The sequence below is a fragment of the Bacillus rossius genome, chromosome 3 (genome assembly GCF_032445375.1).
Source record: "Bacillus rossius redtenbacheri isolate Brsri chromosome 3, Brsri_v3, whole genome shotgun sequence".
In the NCBI taxonomy this organism is placed as follows: domain Eukaryota; kingdom Metazoa; phylum Arthropoda; class Insecta; order Phasmatodea; family Bacillidae; genus Bacillus; species Bacillus rossius.
In genome coordinates this window covers 80,217,174-80,242,516 of record NC_086332.1, presented here as the reverse complement: position 1 = coordinate 80,242,516, position 25,343 = coordinate 80,217,174, and the positions used below count along the sequence as shown (strand labels likewise).

The window sequence follows — 25,343 nt, the reverse complement described above, 5'->3', positions numbered from 1 at the left end:
GGAAGGGGGCGGTGGGATAGAGGAAGAAAAGTAGTTTCAAAATTTTATGTATTAAATTAAGTGTTTGTTAAAATAAAATGTAGATAGTATTGTTCTTATTTTTAACATCAAGTGTGCAAAATTTCATCTAGAAGGGCCAAAATACTGTTTTAAGGTGTAGGAAAGGAAAATGGGGGTTGTTTTTCGTAATCTCATGTTTTCAGTGAACTTCTTTTTTGGTAAATTTTATGTTCGTGGTAAGCTCCCCTTTTTTTGTACGTGGACTTTTCAAAAATTTCACCAAGGAGAGCCAAAAATCTCCTTTAAGCTGTAGTAGAGTTAAATAGGGGTATTCATTTCTAAACTTCATGTAGCCAGGGAAAGGGGTAGGTTCAATTAAATTTTTTTTTATTAAGTGTGAAAACTGTCAAGGAGTGAAAAATTCTCTTTAAATGGGGGAATGGTCGATGGGGTAATTATCTGAAATATAGTGTTTTTAATAAACTTTGTGAAAATAGAGTGTAGACAGTGATTTTCCTCCTCTTTCGAATGTCAAGTGTGCAAAATGTTATCAATATGTACCAGTACTGTACTTTCAGTAGTGGGAATGGTAGACGTGGGTGGTTTTTCTAAAACTCAAGTAGATAATTTGATTGGGGTAAATTTTCAATTAAATGAAGACAATTAATTTTTTCTTAAATTGAACTTCGGGTTTGCATAATTTAACCAAGACGTAGCCTACCATAATACTGGCTTAGGAGCATTAAGGGGAATAAGGAGTAATTTTTTCAAATCTTATGTAGGCAGGGGATCAGAGAATATTTTTTAATCGGAAGTTGTCAGTTACCTTCCTCTTAATTTTAACGCTGAATGTGAAAAATTTCATAAATAAATACGAATATCCTGTTTTAAGGGATGGGAGATCGGGACTGGGTGGTTTCTGAAGCCTCCTGTGGGGATGGTTATTTTGAAATCATATAATACAGTAAATTTGTTCTTGTTTTCAACATGAATTGTGTTTCAACATGAATTGTGCCAATAGTATGTTTTAAGAAATGAAAAAGGAAAATGGGTGGTTTTTAAGAATCTCATGTAGGCAGTGACATAACTTTTTTTTAAATTATTATGTTGAACAGTAATTTCATTCTTATTTTGATTGTCATTATTTTAAATTTTTATTAAGAAGTACCATATTTTCGACCTTAAATAATTGGAATGGGGGATGATGTTATTTATGTCGTTACCTTTTGTTCTAAATCATTTGAAGACAGTAATTTCCCCCATAATTTAAACGCAAAGTGCGCTAAATTTCATCACAAAGTACAAAAATTCTGTTTTAGCGGGTGATAAACGGGAATGGGGTAAATTTTATTTCATGTAGACAGTGACCCACCACCTTTTTATAAATCAATAATAGACAGTAATTTACCCCTTACTTTTAATGAAAAAAAAAAAAAAATTCGTCATCTCATGTAGACAGTGACCCGTGTTTCGAAGGTCAAGTCTGCAAAATTTCATTGCACTATGATGGTTTAGAAACGCATACGTAACACACAAACAAATATATATATATATATATATATATATATATATATATATATATATATAAGTGCATAGTTTACATGATTGTCAAACTAATATTATACAAGCTGAGTTTTCTCCAAAATTTACGCTTTCTCCACAGTTGACAGCGTGTATGTGGAAAAATATTATGGCGGACAGAAGGGCGACGAATGGATGAGATGGGCTATTGTAATTCTGGTTCTTTCTTCCGTCAACGCCACGCATCTAGCTAAGCGATTCACAACTTGTATTCATCAGTTCGTCAGAATATTTTCCCAAATAAGTGCTGCCAACAATCCATGATTTTCTCTCGGGGATATACATAAATTTTGTTTGCTATTTTTATCGTTGTTTTGTTGGTATTGTTTTGGAATTTCCTTATAAAAAATTCAGACTTGTGAGTACTTTGTTTAAACATGAATTTTAAGACCCGCAATGTTAATATACAAAACATCTGAACCAGGCCTGTATTCTGATAACACTTGACTGCCGTGACCAAATCCATAGATATGATCCGTCTGTCCGTCGAAAGTTAGGTCTTGCCAAACTTTTTACAGACGGACTGATAGAATTTTCTGGGCCATCGATTGGCTCCGTGCAAAAATCGTAATACGGAAGGAAATATGGGAAACTCTGGCCAAATAGCACTGGTGAAGCGTAAGACACATTATTCCGCAGTGCTTTCTAGCTATTTTACGATCCATGCCGCTAGATGCCACTACTGCATCTGGTTATACGCACTTAAAAACGTAGGTACACTCCACGCCGCCAAGTTCAGTGCAATTACTTGTTTCATGTAGTTCTTAACAGTTGTCCCTTGATATTTTCCGTTTTACGCTATTTGCAGCAGGAAGGGCAGATTCAGGAAGGGAAGGGGGTAATTCCCCCCCCCCCCCCCTTTTCTTTCCTCTAAAGGCCAAGCCTTGCAAAAAAATGGAATTCATTCCAGGTGAATATTTTTTTTGGTGAATAAATATAAATTACTTTCAATTTATTTGCCCACGACCTTTTTAATGCCCAAAATATTACATTCTACTTTATCTTAATTGTTTTAAAAATAACTAATTTAGCTTTCTATTAATATTACATTTTTTTAGGGTAATAATTTCGAACTATATTGATCAGGTTATCATCAATATGTTTATTATATGCCCGGGTTTCCATATGCGGGGTTTTTGTCAATATTGTTTCATGTTTTAGGAATTAAGTCCCTGACTCCCGTATCTGGGAAAGTTGTTCCGCGATTAGCTGTACCCGCCCCTGGCATCAGGTCGCAGGTTGCCACGTGGCCGTGTGCTGGCGCAGGTCCGCTGGCGGCGCTGGTGCTGAGCGGGGTGGGCCGGTTCTGCGTGAACGTGGCCTACAACTCGGGGGCGCAGTACGCCGCGGAGCTGATCCCCACCGCGGTGCGCGGCCAGGGCGTGGCGGCCGTCCACGTGGCCGGGTACGCGGCCAGCTTCTTCAGCCCCTACATACTGTACACGGTGAGTTCCCCTGCGTGCACGTACACTGCGGGTACACGTCGTTTGTCCTAAAATAGTTTGTCCTAAAGTGTTTATCCTAATTTCGATTGTCCAAGAAATTAGGACAAACGACTTTAGGACAAACGACGTTAGGACAAACGACTTTAGGACAAACGACTTTAGGACAAACTACTTTAGGACAAACGACTTTAGGACAAACGACTTTTAGGACAAACGACGGAACATTAGGACAAACGACGTTAGGACAAACGACTTTTAGGACAAACGACTTTTAGGACAAATGACTTTAGGACAAACGACTTTTAGGAAAAACGACATTATGAAAAACCAAATTAGGACAAACTACTTTTGGAAAGGACTTTTATATAATTTACTTTCTGTTTGGTTGATGTCAGCATTTTATTTATAATCTTTAATTGCTTGAACAGGGAAGTGATCCTCGCCTATTTTTAATACGACGTTTGTCCTAATTTTTAGGACAAACGACATTAGGACAAACGCTTTAGGACAAACGATTTTAGGACAAACGCCGCACCCCCCAAAGGCCCGGCGTCACAGCCATCGCGGACCTCGAAGATTGCCGCCCGCTGCCTCTGGTTGTGAAAATAGATATTAGGTTTTAATGGTTACGTAAATAACGGATGTTTGGTGACGCCGAGGTGTGTGTGAGTTGGGTGATTCGGCGAGGTTAGCAGTCATGACTTGAACCCGCGCTGTGCTGTGGGCGATCTCAAAAAACATGGTGGGAGAATATGTGTGAATGTGATATGGGGTCGTGGGTTAGAATATCCCAGTTGTAGCTGCCTGTCTTGGGCTCTATACGCCAGGCGTGTGGGTTGCTAGCTGGCAGCGGTTTCTAGTCGTGTTGGTGTAAATGAGCTGACGGGTAAGTTCTAATATGGCGGAGGTTGATGGTGACTGCGATATTTGCGGAACTTGTCTGTCCAACGTGTTTCGGAGCTAGAGCCACAGTTGCACCCAGCCAATCAAAGGAGCGTGTGACGTCACCCACGCCTGTTCCCATGCACGCACTCGTGCACACACACTCCTTTCTCCTTTCGACAACCCTCAGCCGTTTTAACATTATACGGCTTTCACGAGGCTTAGTGGCCTGTCAATTACTCGAGCCAATTCGAAGAGCAGTAAAAAGTGGTGAGCAAAATTAACGTGAAAAAAAAAATTACATAAAAGAAATATGGCAGCGTCTATCGTCAGCCGTTACGAGAACTGAGGAGTAAAAAAATACAAGTAGCGGTACGAGAATTCCGTAGCATCACTGTTGCATCAATTCTACCTCTACCCTGCTGTATCCCCATCCGGCTGTTTCAACTAGCATACAGCATGCTACGCTACGTACCTCCCCCCCACAAAAAAAAACCTTATCGTATTCCCATTCGACCGCTAGATCATGCGTTGGAGTGGCGTCGCAGCTGACGCCCTCTCCTCCTCTGCAGGTTCCCCCACCACGTACCTAACTATTACCCTCATGCGCTCGGAAATTGTTGCCGCTCAGTGAAGAAGTTTCACTTCACAAATGTGAATGAGGCTTTGCAACGTGTGACCTGCATTAGCTAGCTTACAATAAAATTTTGGTTTGGTTTAGCTCCAACTGCAAAGGCGTATATTAGCCTTGGAACGCACTTCAGACTATAGTGAGTATGGATGATTTCAATTATTTTGTCGTGATGAACCATACGAAGTTTGTGGGTTGAATTCGGACTCGCCTTATGTATAACAGAGTAAATATTAGACTTGCTTATTAAAGTTCACATTGACGTAGAGGATACACATGCTCGGTACTGTTACGGCGCATCCCTGCAGCTTACCTGGTGCAGGTCCTAGGAAGATACCACCACCCAGCACCCTCTTGACGGGCTTGCGTGTCTGCCCTTCAACCCCGCCCCGGAAAAGAGCGCGCGCAAGTACTGACGTCGATGCCGAGGCGTCTGGAAGGGTTTCGGCCGTCGCCCTTGCGGAGTGAGTATGAGGCCCTGGCCGACGGGCGTAACCAGGGGCGCAACAACAGGGAGGGGGGGCAAGGGTATTTTACCCCCCTCTGAAACCTTGAAGTGGGGGCAAACGGGGGCAAAGAAAGTGCTGTGTAATCAATTTTTAGATAATAAAACTGCTTAAATAGCACCATTTTCCACCTTGAAATACAAATTTTCCCGGGGGAGGACCCCCGGACCACCCGCTTCAAAAGGGGGGATCGATGATTCTTTATTAAAAGATATATGGCCCCCCCCCCCCTTTTTGGAAATTTAGTTGTGCGCCCCTGGGCGTGACGGAAGGTGCGCGAAGATGCGTGAAGGTGCGAGAAGGTGCGAGCCCCGCGGGGCGATAGCAGCGAACAGGCGAGTCCTGCGGCGACGAGCGATGTGGAAGATATCGGCGGGGCGAAGAAGCTTGTGAGTAGTGGCGGACAAGTGTGTGTGTGGGCAGTGGTGAGCGGACACTGGTCAAAATAGGCTTGCGAGCTTATTTTATTTATTAGGTTTTTAACCATTTAGCAGATAAACAGTGTATTGTTTTGAGAATTTAGAGATAACTGTAAATTTTAGTGTAGTGGATAAATAAACACTTTATTCTAAGATTTAGCTGCCCTATTGAACTCTGGTTTCCCCTGTTTGTAACAGCATTAAAAATATGCTCTTTAAAGCATTTAATTTATGCTTTTTAAAAACCCATGTCACTGAAGTACATTTTGGTGGCTCCTGTTGCCAGGTGGTGTGTGTATATTCATGTTACTCAATCATTTCTTTACTATTGAAACGACTTTGTTGAATGTTGAAAGAAATTTAGCCTATTTGACTAAAACTGAAGGTATGTTTTATCCCGTAAAAATGTATATATCCTTACGGAATAGCCATTAAAATCCATTTACAAAGATAACGCCCAGCAACACGGTTTGCTGTAGTGCTAGCAATAGAAATTGGCCTAATGCCTATGTTAAAGTTTTCAGTAAACATAATCATTTAGTGAAATTGTTATAATAAATTAAATAAATATTTTTCTCACCAATTTATGGTGATGACTGCGCTTCTGAAATATTTTCATAGCGATATAGATATGCTTGAAGTTGAGAATACTTACTATAACATTTTCGGACGAAACTGAAGGTATAGTACCTCGTACCACACGGGTATTAGAGCTATAGAGTTTAATTTTTGTAAATATTGACATTTTGTAAAATATGCCATCTGCTTTGTATAATACTTTGATAGCAGTTTTATGAAATAATAAATTACCTTTTTACATGAAAAATCCTTGCAGCATTACGAAATAGACGGAACGGCGAACGTAAATTAAAAGTAAAAGGCTAGAAAATAGATTTTACACCCTCTGACTAAAACTTTGTATTATAGTATTGTTACGAGGCTGCTAGAGACGAAGGCCGGCCAGCCTGGTGAGATTCCCAGGGAAAACTATGCCTCCTCTGGAGCGGATTTAACACAGTTAGCGCCCGTACCTTCCCTTGCCATTACACGGTACTCCCATTAGCAGGGCACGTTCTGACAACCATACCCATTCCCGAGTCCAGCCACCCGGATGCGTGGAGGGTTTTTGAAGGTTCCCAGAGACCCATCGCACAAAGTGGCGTAACTAACACGCCATTGTTTTCACAGTGGCTTTGAGTGTTGAGTATGGGGACTTTGATGACGTGACACTTCGGAGGGAAACGAGACTTTCCCGTGCTTGGACCCGAGAGGTATAAAAGGCGAGGGTGAGTGAGCCCCTAGGCGAGCGATAGCGGGCGACGAGAGACGGGCTTCGTGTGCATTTGGGACGGTGTTGCGACGCGGCGGTCGAGTGAGTGCGTTGAGACCGAGGTGCGTGGTAGGAAATTGACAGTAGAGAGAGCCACTGTCAAGCCGAAATCCAGTGGCAAGAGAAAAATGTGGACTTATTAAACTGAGACCAGTTTAGTGGACAGTCATTTTGATTATTATTTAGAAACAAGTGTTAAATACTAGTTCATTAATTAGGGGGTATCTTTTTCGGACCTGTTAACTGTGTCCTTCGATGACAAAATATCCAGTTAAAATCTCACAAACAATTACTTCCTGAATTCTTATCTTGAGATAAACTATAGTGTTATCTGTGATGTCTGCTTAAAAAAATCATTTGTTAAAACACAAAAGCATTCCGAAACTTACTCTCCGTATGTTGTACATTTTGGGTATATACTTTTAATGGAATTCATAGTGTTACGCGAAGAATTTGTTAGATATTTTACTATCTGTATTCATACTTTCCCAATGTTATTCTTGTTTGGGTATGTAGGCTTACATTTATATTTAGTATAATATTTATTTAAAACTTTTAAGAAATATTGTCTGTGCTTATTATTTTCCATAATCAGTCAAATATGCAATGATAATATTCTGCATTTAACACATTTTAGGACTTAGCCTAAATAAAATTGAAAGAGGGAAGTATGCAATGGGACCTTGGGAGTCATGTTTGCTGAGGCTTCACGCTAAAGCGAAAAGGACTGTAGATTCTAAATCACTTCTTTACATGACTCAACTTAAAATAGAAAGGAGTTGGTATAAACGTGGTTTAGAAACCAATGTAATTACATAGATACCGTTTGTGCGTAACTGCGCAACATATAACATCATTCCATTCCATTTAGGTAAATATTTTAGTTCCTTTCAGCGTCGTTTGTACATGAAAACACGTCGCATGCCTGAATCTACTTATTTTACTAAAAGTGGCCTTAATTCTCGTTGTCACGTCCTCATTTATCGACAAAAATTTTTAAAAAGCAAAGCCTTGCAACATGTTTCAACATTTATTACTTATTTAACATGCTTCGTTCATTAAATTTTTCCCTAATTTTAAGACAAAATATTTTGGTATTAATTATTGTGCAGGGGGGAGAAGGGGATACGTATCCCCTCTGGTTGCAGCACCACCTTGTTTGACAATGCATATGCATAATTGTATCTCTAAATTGAATTGTGAAGAGGAAATACCTAGTCAAACACCAATGTTTTCACATGAGCTTTCAGGAGTTCCAGGAGAGGAAAACTCAAAGCCAGAATGCTGAAAGCAGCAGATGATGACATCATGGCGCATGTTGGCAGGGGGAGTACTGGAAGCCGGCCCCGGAACTACTGCTGGGGGGCCTGTCCGTGATAGGAGCGGCTCTGTGCCTGCTGCTGCCGGAGACCACGGGCAAGACCCTCCCGCACTCGCTGGCGGACGGGGAGGCCTTCGGGGAGGGTGAAGGGGTGTGGCAGTTTGCCTGCTGCAAGAGACGGCAGCCGCCCGCAGATAACTCCTCACCACACTTGCGCGAGAGCGCTGCGTAGCGACGCTGCAGCTTCACTCCATCAACTGCGAAGCAATACTCCAGTGTTTGACGAAGCTGCATTACAGCCTGCATTTAGTTGATTGTGTGTATGATGTAGAAGGTGGTAGTCTGCTCAAAAACTTTACGCATCTACAGGAATGCTCGATCTTGTGAGAAGCCAGCAGGCTGGTCAATACCACCCACAAATGTGCATCATATAAATATGACAACCTGAAGACTAAAACTTGCAGTATTCGCTCCAAAGGTCTATGTACACAGATGGCAGCTTGCAGATACTTCCAAAAGCTTTGCTTGTGAATTTGATGTTTTGGTATGGCAACATGAGCTTGGACAATTAAGAGTGATGTACACCAAACAGTTGATTTGTTTTTCAGCTACTCCAAAACAACATAACATAGGCCTAATTTTTTTAACAACACAGTAGGCCTACCTATTCAGATAATTTTTATGTTATATCACTTCAAGAATTACATCTGTTATTGCCTTAGGTAAAATGTGATTTTTAAGTACACCCGCTCCGAAGTAAAGCTATTCGATTTTCGCGGTTTTAAAGTAATGGTGCCAATAAAGTACACCATTATTTTCAGAAGCGCTGTCATAAATTTAAAACCACGCTCTATTTCATCCACGTGAATTTGTTATTTCCATGCATGCATGAAGGCAACAACACTCTTGAAATGTTAACCACAATGTAACGAATTAATATGAAAAATCAGTAATTGATAGTTTACCACTTCTTTAATCGCTATTCTCGTCATTGCCTAGTTACTTTAGCCCAATTACGATAGAAGAGTGGTTTATATTAGTAAAAATATCTCCGATCCTCGAGTGTTCAGCCAATGTTTACATTACGTCATTCCGCAAGCCAGCAGCAAATATGGTGGAAAAGGCCAGAAGCATTAGGGCTAGTTTACCTCCTGCTATCCAGGATGCACCAGTGGCAAGTCATGCTTATAAATTCATTGCAGACCTGCATTTAGGAAATAACAGTGTCTACAACTATGTTCACAGGTAAAATAATTTTCTTGTTACTAAAAACCGATAACTTTATAATGTTTTAATCTTATAAGAATTGAAACATACATACATTCTATATTAATAACATTACTTTTTGTACCTAAAAAATATTGTTAGGTCATACTTAGTAATGAAGGCCCAAGGCGTACGTAATGAGGCTTTAAATTGTTTTACAATGTTAACTAATTTCAGAAAGTTTAACCTAAAAATTAAATTCCAAAGTTTATTTGAATGTACTTAAATGTATTTATACACACAATTCATACTGTAAAATTAATCTAAACGTGTGTAGTGTCTTGATTAAACTGTTAGTAAATAAAAACCCTTGCGTGGTTATAAAACAAATCATTTTGATTAACATACACGAAAAAAAATTATTTTGATTAGCTCTCTGTTTTCCAGGAAAAATTAGGGTGTTACTTTAAGGGGTGGGTGTAATTTTTTCCATAAATTTGTGGCATCAAAAAACATTAATAATAACACAATGATATGGCAGAACCTACAGTAATTTATCGTACCCCACTATTCTTGGCTATGACATGGAAATCATTATTAGTCTGAGTGTATGTGTATCAATGCAGAAATATTATTTAATTGTTTTATTTATATCTGGTACATAAAATAATGTAAATACCATCAATCATGTCAAAATTTTTAAATATTTTCACATTCAAGTTTAGCTGACTCCAATCACAACTTAAGAGCTAAAATTAGTGAAAGTTCGCTACATATGCCCAAAGGCAAAATAAACAAAAATCATATCACTAAAACTTAAATTGTATTCAAGATTACAAAAAAATGTAATGTATTTTATTCTTATAATTTTAATAAACTAAATGGAAAGTACCTTTCTTCAGATTTCACAATACAACCAAATATTCATTTATTATTTACAAAAATTATAACAATAGAATTTTCGCTAAGGAAATTTTATTTATTTTCAAAAATGCGAGGAGTAGAAAGAGAAGAGAATTCAGACATACAAGTAGAACAAATGAGAACCTCAAACACTTCAATTAACTTCAGATGTACTTTATAAATATTTTGGGGCCCTGTAAAGTACTCTTCACTGAGTTTCACTTGGAAATTCTGCGTTTATAAGCAGCATTGCTCATTACTTTCTTCATTCTGAAAGCTATGAAAGTCCCACCATACATTTTCAGAAGTATAGTTAAATATTATAAAGTAATACTAATAAATTATTTCTATTCTTTAGCAAACACAAATGTTTTACAGTTGAACTTAGTCTCTTTCATATTATAAAACCCCAAAAATAATATATGTAACAAGGACCTAAAAATATTATTTATTAAAAGGGACAAGATTTTATGATTTTATTTCTAGGGCAATTTTGTTTTGTAAACAGAATATTTCGGTACACCTATCCCTCAATTAGCACGACTAATTTGTTCCTAAAAATGCTCGTATTATACTAAATTGCGTATTCTGAAGCATTAGTTTCCATAAATAGCATGGAATAACACTCAACTATAAATATGTCACACCTTTTTATGCCTCCCATCGCACTTTGTATGACAAATATGACACAGTGTAACGGTAGATACGTGGTTATATACTTTATCGAAAGTCGGCTGGCTGCCTTGCCCGCCCGGGCGTGATCTTCAACATACGTCGTGTACCTTTCCAAACCATCCTTTACGGACGTGAAACCGATATTACTATCCGAATAATATTATTTTAATTTTTCAAAAATTAATGTGCTTATTCGCGTATCACCACCTGGTTCACACCAATCCTGTCAGGCCAATGATTTTTTTTTTCATTGCAGCATTCCTTTAACAACCTTTACCATGTGAATCATCTGTTCATTTCTGTTCCGGTATCTAATGTCAAATATATTCCCGCTAGTACAACCAACAGCATCAGACTTATATAAACTTTTGGAAAGATTCCTTATTTCGTACAATTATGCGCACAGTTAACTTGCTTAAAACTAAAGTGCGACCAACATAAGCATGGCCGTCATGACAATCTGCGCACCGTAATACTTCTAGTTCTGTCTCAAATACTTGAACACGATGCATTGAGTGATCAAGCATGTACAGCTACCGGCAGTTCAATGGGCAGACGTTGCTTTTGTTTGAGTGAATTCCCTGCCACTTGCTAGACTGAGTTCACAGCCCGGTTTGTGGCCAGGCGACAACGGTACGGCACGGCGGCATACGCGCAGACATAAGAACATTTGGTCCTTTTCACTCCATAGCCGCAATTTAACTTGCCATAGCTGATGTTTGTACAACAGCCGATAGCGTAGGCCGACCTGCGCGCGCATCTCTTCCCCCCTTGTTTGGCTAACTGTATCCATGGCACATCTGTTGTTTACAGCAGTTGAAACAGACTTCGTGGTGTCATGCAAGACTTTTTTATTGCCTGCCAAGATTTTGTGCTAACTGAAATTTACAGACGTGCTATTAAAGACTGGGGCAGTAAAATTCACATCGCGCTAAATGAATCCGCGCAATCTGAAGACGTGCTAGTGAGGGATAGGTGTATTACTTTTATATATTACATATTTTATATATATATTTTATAAAATTAGTATTATCAAACAAAATTAAACTAAAATATATCTCATACTTACCTATATTACTAAAATAGTTTCATTTTGATATAACCCTCGTGCACTTATACAGTAAAATTGTTAGTAATAACCATGTCTAGAACAGAACTACTTAGAAAGATAAAAATTAATTGGAAAATTTTGTAGGTTTGAAACCTGTGCCATCATTAATGTAAAAACATGTTACTAACGTAAGACACGCAAGTTCAAACATAATTTATTTAAATCCATTTTAGTACAAAATTCATTCATAAATTACATACAATGTTTTTAATGGCAAAAAGGTTACTTTTTTGTATTTGGGTTTAAGTTTTGTCAAAAGGCTGATTGATTTCATGTTTATAGTTAAATTTCGGTGCTAAATGGTGTATTAACTCGTATTTCATTGTTCTCTGTTTAATTGACGAGCTTTGCTGTGTTATTTTGGTTTTATTGCAAATTACCATATAATAGTGTCCCTACTTATTAAACATTAGAAATATGAAATTACCAATGTGCTGTAAAACGTGGGAAGAAAAATGTAACCACATTTTGCCTGAGATAAAAAGTACCACATTAGCTATATAGAAATCATCATAAGCTTTACTGCTTACAATGTTTAAATTGTTATCACTGAGGTGCCAGATGACAACGGAAATAACCTGGAAGGCATCGCCATAACTTTTAACATAACATTTATTCAAAATAATAATGAACCTGTTCACAATAAGTAACGTTGAGACAAGCGATGCTATAGCGCTCTCGCATGGGAGCTTGCAACTACCTCAGTTTTGGATCCAAAAATTGGCAGAATAAATTGTATCCTCTCATTATATATATATATATATATTACACACATATACACACACACACATATATTCAATGGTTATGGTAACATAATGCTTCTGGTTGAGTTTAAAAAAGTGCACCAGCTAACAAACAACATGGTGTGCTTGGAGCGTCAGTCCGACACCACCTCAGCTGAACTATTAATGATAAATAGGGGTAAACAAAATTCACATTTGCGATAAAAAGATTTTGTACGCGAATTTTGACATTTTAAAGCGAATAATCACGAATTTGCAATAAAATAATTTTTACGTGAATTTTAACAATTTATAACAAATAAACTCAATATCCACATTATAGGATACTATTTTAACACGAATCTTAACGTTTGCAAACAAATAAACCCGATATCCATAACTATTTGATTAAACTATGCTAAAAATACGTACTTCTGACAAAGTCAGTAACGTAGGCCTAACCTGGTGCAGAATTAGTAAACACAACACGGCCGCCATAATTCAACTAGAGTACGATGCACTGCTTCCTCTCACACGTGAACATGTGACAATGTTTTTAGTATTTATGGTAAGAAAAACGGTGGAAACATGTATAGAGGCGAAATTGAATGTTTTGAATAACTTGAACGATGTAAGCAAAGACGTGAGTATAGATTGATACACTTGTACACAAAACATCAAACAAATACGCAGTAGCTACACAACACGTCGTTACTCGCTGAGCTCACACGATGCAATCCGCAGCAGCAGTGCAGCTGGCAGCCGGTAGGCTGCGTGCGCAGTCACGCTCACGCACACTAACACGAAATCACAACAAAACAAAGCTGCTTACGGCCGTGCCCGCGCGTGGTTGAATACGACAAACTTGTAAACAGTATGAATTGAACTTGCGTGCCGTGGTAGTTGTGCTCTAATACTTACGTGGCGTAGGCCTACGTACTTATCCGAAGTAATAAATATTTTTAACAAAAATGTGTTAATTTACCTTAATTACTTTTGATGACAAAAATGCCGAAACCTGTAGTGACTGCCAAACAACGGGCCGGAGAGTTTTTACAACACGGTTTGTATGCGAGCGATGAAAAAACCATTTTCTGTCGTTTTTGTAATGTGTCTGTGACATGGGACCGCAAAGACTTGTGTGCGAAGCATATTGGTAGTGAAAAACATAAGAAACGGGTAACAGAAAGTGTTGCTGAGCAAAGTGTAAAACGGCAGTGTTCGATATTGGCATCTTTCAGTAACATCGCAAAGAAAGCAGATTTCAAGACTAACTTCATCAAGGACACCACAGTGGCTTTCATTAAAGCAAATATACCTTTACAAAAACTTGATAATCCCAACATTAAGAAATGGCTTGATAAGTACATAGAAGGAGCTGGTGATTTGCAGAATGCACGTACTTTGAGAGAAAAATGTGTGGAAGACTTGGCACACCAGCGAGTAGAAGACCTAAAGAGAGTCCTGAAAGAGAAACAAGTGGATGTGTTTAGTGATGAAACGACAGATTGTATGGGAAGATGTGTGTTTGTTGTTTTATTTCGTTTTTTTTTGTTGATTTTGATAAGCCACAAATTGTTGTGGGTGTTTTACATTTTTTAGCTGCATTTTTTAGCTGCAGCTAATGCAACTACATGCACAAGAGCAATTGTTGATTCCTTGCATAAGTACGACATCAAATATGACAATGTGAGATCCTTAGTTACAGACTCTGCAAGGTACAAGGTCAAGTGCAGCAAAGCTTTGGAATTCATTGTTCGCGATCATTTACATTATGTGCTGTGCTGGCCACATAAACTCAATCTTGTTGGTGGGGTGTGGATCAAAGAACTGTCCGAGCTGAATCTTACAGTTGTTAAGGTAAAGAACATTTTTTTGAATACTAGGAAGAGGCGACACCTGTACGCAAGTTTCCTAGACGAGAAGTACGGAGAGAAACGACCTTTGTTCCCCATTCCTGTAATTACTAGGTGGAACTCTTGGTTCACATCTGTGTTTTACCTTGCAGATTATTTGCTTGATATTGCTGACTTCTGCCAAAAAGACAAGATTAAAGCGCTTCAGAATGCTGGTGTAGAATACTTCAGTGCCATCAGCAAACAGCATTGGCAGCTGTTCATGTAAACGCAATTTTCGTAATGGAGCATGCCAAGGAATTGGTGGATTTGATGCTAAATTGGAGGGTTCATCATATCCAACTTCACATTTGCTACATAGTGAACTGGAGCATCTCAAAGAATGCTACACAGCTGTTTCAAATGGTGTTTACTTTGATAACACCCAAAGTGCACTAGAGTCTCTTGCCCCAACTAAGACAGCAGAAGTAAAACTGTCACTTCAAAGAGTAGTTTCACAAGCCCAAGCAAAGTTGACTTCTTTAATGGCACAGGATCCCAACAAAAAAATTTTTGAACACCTTAGAGTATTGGATCCAAAATATATCATCCTAGCAACAGTAAACCCAAGCCTGGTTGAAAATATTAGAAATATTTTTGGATTTACTTCACTGGATACTGAAGAAATAAATTCAGTTTTCTGTCAGTTGCAAGCGGCACTGAACCAGCAGGTTTCAGAAAGTAATTGCCCAAACATTCTCACAGCTTTGAGAGTTGTGAAATTAATAACGAGGCCAGATTTTGCGAGCAAGTGTTTCGAAGCGATTTGGTTCCCTTGTGCCAATGTTGACTGTGAACGGTTCTTGTCTTCGTACAATACAGTGTTGACGGATAGAACAACACTCACAAAGTCAAAACTTGCAACAATGGCCATATTTTCTTTTGAAGATTTGAGCTGTGAGTAACTTAGTGAGCGTAGCCTACTTACTGTGTTGTTTTTAATTGATATTCATTTATTTTAAGTTAACTTTCATTTTAAATAGTGTTTGCTGTGTTGATTAAGTGTTGTAATAATTTTGAAGCAGTAAGGTCCCAGATTGCCAATGGTTTGAAGTGAACAATTCAGTGAGTACAGTAAGTATTTAAATAAGAATTGAGAAATGACTTCATACTTCTCCAAATACTGGACATTCAATTTCAATTATACCTTTTTAATGTCATCTTTTTTAATATTAAGTAGTTAGTATTTGGTGTGTATTAAGTGTTAAAACAAATTTCAGGACACTTGAGATATGAAATTAGTATTACTGTTATCCATTTTGGTAGTCAAAATAAACTCCCTTTCAGAGAAAAATAACACCGATTTTCCAGAAAAATAACCTCGAATTCTGTGAACAAATAACCACGAAAAGTGCAAACCCCTAATGATAAAGCATTTGCATCACCATGCTTCATTCAAACACTATATGTTTGAAACATGAGGGTGGACAAATTCTTTGTTAAGAAATTATGCAAAAAGTTATTTTTATATTTTGTAATGTAATGTAATCAATATAGAGCATGTGTACTATGCATGTTTGTTACATAACTTAGTTTTAAAAAGTAATAAACTGTAATTAAGGATTTTAATTTGCTTATTACACAGATTATCCGACAAAACTAATTGTAAATTTATGGCTTAACCATTACAGAATTTTAAAGGACATGATAATTGATCTTGGTGGTAGGCCTCCCTATCACTTTACGAGCCGAAATCACAAATGACATTTTTATTGTCAGAGTCGTACTTAATGTTTGAGTTGTTCTTTCTCCACTGACATTACAAATTTGTTGATATTGCAATGTTTGCATACACTAGCAGAAACTAGGTTACTGATCTAAAAATTTATTGAAAGCCATAGTGCAAAAACAAAGTAAGATTCATTCAAAGTTCTTAAATTAGTGTGTACAGACTTTTGGATGATAAAAATGATGATCACAATGAATCTCAATTGCCACTTTGTTCAACACACATTAAAAATTCACACATGATTACAAATTTAATGTCTTTAAAATGTACAAAACTATTAACAATATAACTTACATTATTTTTTCTTGGAAATCTGTTACTAGCAACACATTTCAGTAAGTCACTATCATTAAAAAAAAGTCACAGATAGTAAAACTTATACATTTATGACTTTGAGTTGCTTTATAATTGAGCTGATATGGTGAATAACTAAAATACAACTTTTATATATATGTTTCCTTACGAGCTAAAACCTATTAGCTATTACATGTTTACTTAAAACACAGAAAACTGTAAATACTTATCAAAGCATCTGTTTGGGCTGAAACGTGTTGCTTACAATTATTTCCTAGTAAATTCTGCATTATTATAAATTAATCATAAAAAGTTCTCTTTTTGTTTTGAGATTAGAAAATTTCATATGCAAAATCAAAACCACAAATACGTAAATAAAATCATCAAGCAACAAAACAAAAATTTATATCATAATACTTCTGTGTACTTTCAAAATTATATTCTTGACACATAATTTTATTGATTTTATTAAATTCACAAAATTGAATATTATAAGTAAAAAAAAAACTTACTTTCCTGTCTGTCCCACACACTTTAACCATTAGGTAATTCATAATTATTAACTATCTCACACGTAACAACCAGGAGTATATTTGTGCAATTTTTAAAAGTTCTTCTCAAATTTTCCTTTCCTACAAATTTAATTTTTTTTTATATCCATGTAAGATTTTATACACGTTGGCGCAATTAGCTACTAGTATTTCTAGAACTCTCCTCTCAGATGTATACATATATATTTATTTGTAAATCCAAAATTAATACAAATTCAATAAAACTTTATATCCCACAGTTATTGAAGAAGTTAAAAAGTTATAAAATACAAATGGGAGGATACATAGGTATATCCATGCTCCATATGTAATATGCACAACACAGACACAGGATATTAAAAGTATATTGACCTTAAGAAAATAGGATTAACATAAAGTGATTAAAATTGGCACTCGTTGCAGCAAGGGTGTCGCTGCCCAGATTCAGTGAGTAGTGGACGAAGCCAATAGATAAGACCATTTCTAAAATATGCGACATACATTCAGCACATTTATATTGTTCAATTTTTTGATCACTTTATCTTTAAGACTATTTTCTAAAGGACAATATACTATCATCATTGTGTATATGTGTGCATCGTTTGATTTTTTTAACTTATACATGTAAATGATTTCAAGAATGTAGAACGTGAGGCTTTATTGAGTGTGTTAATATTGAATTTAGATAATAATTTTTGACACAAAAAATTCTCCAGCTAAAGTATTCAGTAGCTCAAAAGACTAATTTTACAACATGCACTTATTTTTGCACACATTAAAAAAGATATTTTTTTTACAGTTAACAACTTTCCACAGAGTCAAATCTTAACTGGAAAACACCCTAAAGTTGATGCATTTGCTGCATGGAATTAGTGTTTGTGCTCAAAGTTTAATTCCCCTGCAACTCATTTGAACTCCAAAAGTCGAGGAATGTTACAGAAGTACCAAGAAAATTGCCTATACGTCAACGATTCACAAAACCCTACTGAAAAGTGATGAAATTTAAATTCTTTTTAAAAAATATTGGAAATAATTTATACAAATTTACAAGTAAATCAAATTTCCATTAACTTTATTTTTTCCTAATGCCACAAATAATTTCATCAGAACATTTACAATGTATAAAAATGGTCAGAATAATGCAACATTAAGGCACTAGCTACCACAGAAGAGATCACATGTGTTATCTCAGTGTATCATTATCATAATACTTTCAAAATGACTACATTAAACCAAATACTGCTTGCAATGCAGGATGATGCCCAAACAGAAGTCAAGTCTCATCTGAAAACAATATGTACAAAGATCTTCCTATCAATCAAATATTGCTACTATGCCCTAAATTCTACCTGCTACTGCATCATTACGTTTAAACAGTGTTAAGTTAAAATAAAACATTTTCAACATTTAAAAATCACAAATACCAATATTTTCTCCACACAAAACATTGTAAACGCAAACAATTTAAGCAATTTATTTTACATCTTTTTATAAGGCACAGTCCCACATGTTTAATAGGTTATTATATTTTTTCTTGTCATTACTATTTATTAAAGGGTTATCCTGTACATTTATTCTGATACCTCTACTGGATTTTTTTGGTGGGTCACAAATTTTCTCACTAGATATTTACTAAATGTTAGTTACAAGCTGTATAAAAGATCACGCAAGTGATCATGTGAACACTTGGGGGACTAAGTACATAAAATAAGTTGATAAAACTGGAGAGAAAACATTAAATGCAAGTGAGATTTTTTGTCACAGATTTACCTACATAAAAAGTCCTCAAACAATGGCATGTGAGACAAAGCCTCAACAGATTATATTATAATCTCTTTCTTTTACATATTCTGATTGCAAACATTCCTTTAAGTTGCATAAATTTCCTCTGGTCACATAAATGCTAATATGTAGTCATAAACTATCACATAAAATTATCAGCTTTGCATTTTGCAAAGTTGTAAATTCCTTTGTAAAGTGCATAAAAAAGTGTTTGACCAGATATAGGAATATTTTAAAAACCACACAATTAACACTTGCATCAGCTATTGAAAGTGTGATAAACTTAATCCTATTTAGCTTACACAAAAGCGGTACATATCTTATTCACACTGAAGTCTGTCTCTCGCACAATGTTTACATTCAATTGTTCTGTCTCTGCGTAACACTAAAAAAAATTGGTTTCATTTAATTTCATGTGTTTTTTTTTTTTAGTTCATTCAGCAAAAAAAAAATCTTTTGCAACAATAATTTAAAAATAGGACATGCAGGTTGTTCATGTTGTATATGATGTGATATATAAATGCAAAAATTTACATAAAACACCATATTTCATTACACATAACTGTAGTGTTAACACATGTATGAGTGTATTTTTTTTTGTTTTATTTAATGGAATAATTTGTGTGGAACAACAATTTAACAACTCAATGATTCTGTAAAAAAAATTCTTATTTATGGTTTAGACTATACTTTAATATTCCCAAACTGAAGAGGCATTAAAATGGAAGTCCATGTGTTAATAAATTTATGCCAGATATAAAGGTCTACAATGGTACTCCTTGAAACCAGCTGTTCTACCACAGGGACATACCTGCCATTCCAACCCAGGGTGACGAGCAAATCTACTTTGCAGCCACTGCAGGCTGGTGACAGGATAGAAAAATTAGAGGACCAGAAAAAAGTATTAAAAAAGAGCACAGTACAAAATTTTTTTTTGTAAATTTACCTACCTGTTTGACATTAATCTCTCTTTCAACTCCATGTGCAATTTTAATCTATTTATATGCATCAAGAGAAAAGTAATAATTTGCATAAATTTTGCAACTCATCTGCATGCATTTAGCATGAATGAAGCAACAAGACTTACATGTTCAAACTCTCCTTTTGATGATAGAAGAGATTCAATCAAAAGAGAAGACTAAATTCTAAGCATATATGTACGACACTTGCAATTAGCAACACCAGTTATCACACTTTCAACTGTGAGCATATGATTTGATGATACATTTAATCACTAATTAAGAAATATTGCACATAAGGGATGTACCGATTCAACTGAAAGATGGTTCGGATCTCAGAACTGCTGAGCCAGAAATTTACCACTTCAAATTTGGATTAACTGCAGCTACATATAAACATGGTCAAAATTGGTAAACAAACAAAAAACATTAATTTTATTGGTATAAGTTATAACTTAGTAAAATATACAAATATGAGACACAAAGTTCAACAAACAGTAATTTGAGGGGGGGGGGGGGAGGGGGAGATAAGACAGCATTTATTGCCCTGTGATGCTGTTGACATTGATATCACGTTACACAGTAAATAGACAACTCCTGACTACACTCTAAATACCTTTTTTTTTGTTGAGAAAACCTTAAACATTTAAAGAAAATAGGCTGAAACACTAATTTGTTGTATTTATTTTGAGAGCTACATGATGTGAATCTCTTCTTGAGTACTGTACTACCATGCAGCATGTGATACCTACCCAAAGTTGCAGGTTGATAAGGGAGCCGTTGGAACTTGAAACTCACCCACCACCTTTATGTTATTGCACTGTCACACACCAGTGGCTTCTTCTAAACCAATTCATTGGGCGTGCTACATTTTTCTTTTTGCAATGGAGATAATTTTAACTAAATTACAATACCATTCAAGCTCATAATGTTGATTATTATACATGAAAAATTAATTAAAAATTTAATTATAAGCAAAAGCATGTTGGTATATTTATAGTAAATATGCCCATGTTTTAAAATTGTTAACTACCGGTATGCAAAAATAATTTTTCAACTTCCATGATTACTGAATCCATACAATACTTTTTAAGGCACATTAATCATGAAATTTCAGTATGTAACAAAATGGAATGGAAATTTAACAGCCTAACAAGTTAAATATTCAATGCTCATGCACATTTTGTGCAGTTTTCCAACACATGGTTAAATAAAATTATTTTTTTCAAAGAATGAAATTATGTGAAAAGCTTTTGAAAGGTACTTATATACACTACACCATATTACATAATTAAATTGAATGTTTCTTTTAGAAAAAACAACAAAAATATCCTATGGGTTGGCTGAAACATGAAATGACTGATCAGATTCCATATTTTTCTATAATTACTGTTCAACATCCCTGTGGGGATGCGTGGTAGCCATTTTGTTTAAAGTGTAAACCTTTGTTGATATAGTGTACCAAAAATGAGGCAAAGCTGGCTTTTCGCATGTTAAGGAATACAATGGTGTGGTGGTAGTCTATGAGCACGAAGCATCAGCATTGCCAGCCCATGACTCATGTTTTGTACAACTAGCCCAGACGAACACGAACAGTACTAGGTAAACATGTTTTCTTCTGCAAGAATTTATTTACACTACACTAGATGAAAATATTAACTTTTATTGTGTTAGTGTTGGCTTATATGTTTATACAGCATATTTGTAGTTTACAAGTGATTCATAGGAGTTACTGACTCAAACGTCTAAGACTGTTTATTGCAGTTTTTAACTCTCAGGTAGTTGCATCCTAATAGAAATAATAAAAGGCCCCATCTTCACAGAACAGTGCAATATGGCTGGGAACATGGCATTAGAAACTGGGCACCAACAAATGCTCATGTTTTTTTTCCATGGTCGCAAGACTAGCTGTATCAATCAGGTGGTTGCAGAAGCAGCCCTATCATTGTCGTTGTGTGCCGTGAACTTGAATACACTTCCTACACAGTGTCACACTCCTCCTCCACTTTAATGCCGTGGGTACACAAAGCTACAAGAACTGGGTTATTAACGCGAAATAAAATGTTCAAAATCCAGAAACAATTTTTTTTTTGTTTTTACTGCAAGAATAAACTGAAAATGGACCTCGCTCGCTACATGATGATGTTGGGGCATATTTTGGCGAGAAAGGGAGGTCACTCATAAATTTAGAGGATTAATTTTTCCTCATTTATACATCTGTCTATCAAAATAAGTTATTTTTACAAATAAACAAGGTTATTAAATATCTATTTCATGTGAATAATTTAATTTTTGGGTTTGGAAGCTAGAGATTAATTAGAATCCGTGCAAATTTTAATAACAACCCCTTCAAATTAATGACTGTTTTTTCATGAATGGTTGAAGAATCTAGAGTGACTGTAGTTTAGTGAATACATATTTTTGGAAGTCAAATGTTGAATCCTTTCTTTTAAAAAAAATTGTGCGCTTGGAGTCCACGCACAACAGAAGTGAAACTTCTTGCTTACTAGGCATAGAAAGAAAGAAATTATTAGTATGTATTTAATGACAAGAAATAATAATTCAGACTGGTAAAGATACGGGTATGATCTAAAAGACAAACATGCCTTTTTCCGCGCCCTGTACTCTCGCATCCGTTCACTAGCACTTTTTAGCACCTCTAATGGTGGTTTATTCCCACATTGCCTTTGATAATACCTCTTATCTGCTTCTGCCTTATTATTTTTAGGCATGATGTTAAATCACGATCTCCAGCTGAATAAAATGAATGAACAAAAAAACACTCCATCTGACATAAATTACACTTGTCTATCTCACAAGTCTAAGTCCTTTTGACATTTCCAATCACAGTGTTCACATACCAAAAATAAATTACACTTATAAAACTAACCTCTTAAGTTTATACATCTCATTTACATTTATCACACTATTCACATACAAATGAATGATACTTAAAAGGTTATTTTGCACAAATCCAACTCTCTTGTCTGTAAGAATAAATAAATTGTAGATACTTTAAATAAAATAAAAGAAATATGATAGCATCAATTGTTAGCCGTTACGAAAACTGAGGAGTAGACAAACACAAGCAGCGTTACAAGCATTCGTAGCATCACTGCTGGGTCATTTCTCCCTCTCCTCTGCTGTCTCCCCTTCTGACCGTTACAACTAACATATAGCATGCTACGCTACATGTCTATCCACCCCACCCCCAGCTGTCTTCCCATTCGACCGCTAGTGCATGCGTTAAGAGTGGTGTCGCCGCTGACGCACTCTCCTCCTCTACCGGTTCCCCCAACACATACATAACCATTACCCTCATGCAAATGGAATTTTCGTAATGCTAAAAAATTGTAGCCCCTTCAGCAAAGAAGTTTCACTTCAAAATCATACCCCCTGCAGTTTATGAAGGATAACTTGTGAGATAGATTTGATGAACAATGATTAACTACAAAAATAAGAATCTGAATAAATCAGTAAATTTATGGACTATATTATATGTATATGATTAGTGATAATTGGTTCTTCTGATCTCTTTCTGATGCATAGGGCACATCCCAAATGAACATACTAACTCACACTCAACAAACCTCAGTGTTTGAAAAAAATTGGCTGGAAAGAATGTCAGTGATATGGTACAAAGAACCAACAGCTCATTAAACTTAAGAACAAATGCTGCCAAAAAGCTTTAAAACTTTCCAGAGATAAAATATATGTATATATATACAAGTTACATATAATAAACACAATAACACTAACAATAAAATAAAATAATAAATAGTGATATTTAACCCTTTGAATGCTTGTCAAGCCAGGTTTGAAACCTATAATTACCTGTTTCAATAAACTGTTGAGAAACTCATGGCACTGTACTACGCAACGTGATGGAAGAAATTGGAGAGCCTAACTCGACAAATGATTGTAACAGTAAATGAAAGACAGTCAACTTGTTTTGACATAGAAGTTCAAAGGGTTGAACTAAAAACACGCAAAATGGTAAATGTAATATACTTCACAAGTAATCTTTGACTTCACTAGGAATCTTTAAGAAGAAGCTGAAAGCAATATATATATTTCACTTTCTCTCTTAAGCACCGTTTCCACACTTGAAGACCACAGCACGGGCGAAGCGTCGCTACCCCGGCACGTGGTCACATGTGGATGGTGGCGGCCGTGTATCGTGCCTCCCCTCTCCTCCAGCGCCACTGGCTCGGGCGGTACTATAACACACGACCCACGACTTCCTCTCAGCCAAGAGCGTTCTCGAATACACACGTCCGTGAACACCGCGCCTATCTCACCGCAGCCTTCACGGTAGAGAGACACTTTCCTTCTTCAATATTTTTTAACAAAGAGGTTTTTAAGGCACCCATTGAAAAATTATGAATACAACAAACATTTTAATTTAATAAATAAGAAATTTTTCATAAAAATTAAAATTATTTGCATCTGTGCTATTTACCAATAATTTAAGCAGCAAGAAAGTAAGTGACCACAAAATAATATAATATAAAAATTCAATGAATGTAAATATAAAAAAAAACAAATCTGTCAAAAAAACTTTCGGGCATGCAAACATACACTTATAAATACAAAAGACAAAAATACCAAAGGTTTTTAATAAAATTATAAACTTTTTAGCAGCAAAAAAGTAAGTGGCCACAAAAGAATAATATATAAAAATTCAATAAATGTAGATATAAAACACAAATCTGCCAAAAAAACTTAGGGCATGCGAACATAAACTTATAAATATAAAAGAAAAAAATACCAAAGGTTTTTGATAAAATTATAAACTTCAATGTTATTATTAAAAAAATTTAAAAAAAAAAACAATATTTTCGAAAAAGCATAAGAACAAAATTTAAAATTTCATCAAAAGATTCTTTGTGATGCAAACTTAAATTGCCACAAAGGTAAAAATATTCACCATTTTTCATTTAGAGCTAAACTTTTTGAGATACAAGCCTTTTTAGTAATTATCAGCATTGTTAGTCGTAAGGCGCCTAAGGCGCCATTGAAAAATTATGACTATAACAAACAATTTAATTTAATAACCAAGGCATGTTCCACTTTTGTAGCTGTATTTCAAATGTTACGCTATTAATATAAAAATATTTTTGATTTTATACACATCTTTATGGATTAGGCTTATATTTGTGCTTCATGATATGCTTGTCTCCAAGGTATACATATCTCTGTGACATTACAAAATCAGTGAGTCAGTGATGATTGTAACTATATATAGGATTTTTCCAGTCTTGAAAAATAGTATAGATTACAACTGAAGACATCTTACAAGCAGTTAAGATTATAAATGTCAATCAGATGTTTATGAGACATATTAACAAAAGAAGATTATGTTGCCAGCTATGAGGCGAGACAGCATCAGGAATGAGATGGTGCAAGCAAGAGAAGTACA

At 35.9% G+C, this 25,343-nt stretch overlaps 2 protein-coding genes across 3 annotated transcripts in view; one reads left to right on the top strand and one right to left on the bottom strand.

The window, feature by feature from the left end:
* LOC134531328 (organic cation transporter protein-like) overlaps nucleotides 1-11,686 on the top strand; it is a 58,066-nt gene extending 46,380 nt beyond the window's left edge. Inside the window, exons 6-7 of the mRNA XM_063367023.1 lie at nucleotides 2,848-3,026; nucleotides 8,120-11,686. Of these exons, the coding sequence (XP_063223093.1) occupies nucleotides 2,848-3,026; nucleotides 8,120-8,347 (407 nt within the window). The 3' untranslated portion in view covers nucleotides 8,348-11,686. The remainder of the gene's footprint in view (nucleotides 1-2,847; nucleotides 3,027-8,119) is intronic.
* A 4,901-nt stretch (nucleotides 11,687-16,587) lies between these two features.
* Nucleotides 16,588-25,343, bottom strand: part of LOC134530958 (plexin domain-containing protein 2) — a 43,527-nt gene continuing 34,771 nt past the window's right edge. For both annotated transcript variants that reach the window (XM_063366318.1, XM_063366319.1), the window contains exon 9: nucleotides 16,588-24,141. In XM_063366318.1, the coding sequence (XP_063222388.1) occupies nucleotides 24,073-24,141 (69 nt within the window). In that variant the 3' untranslated portion in view covers nucleotides 16,588-24,072. The remainder of the gene's footprint in view (nucleotides 24,142-25,343) is intronic.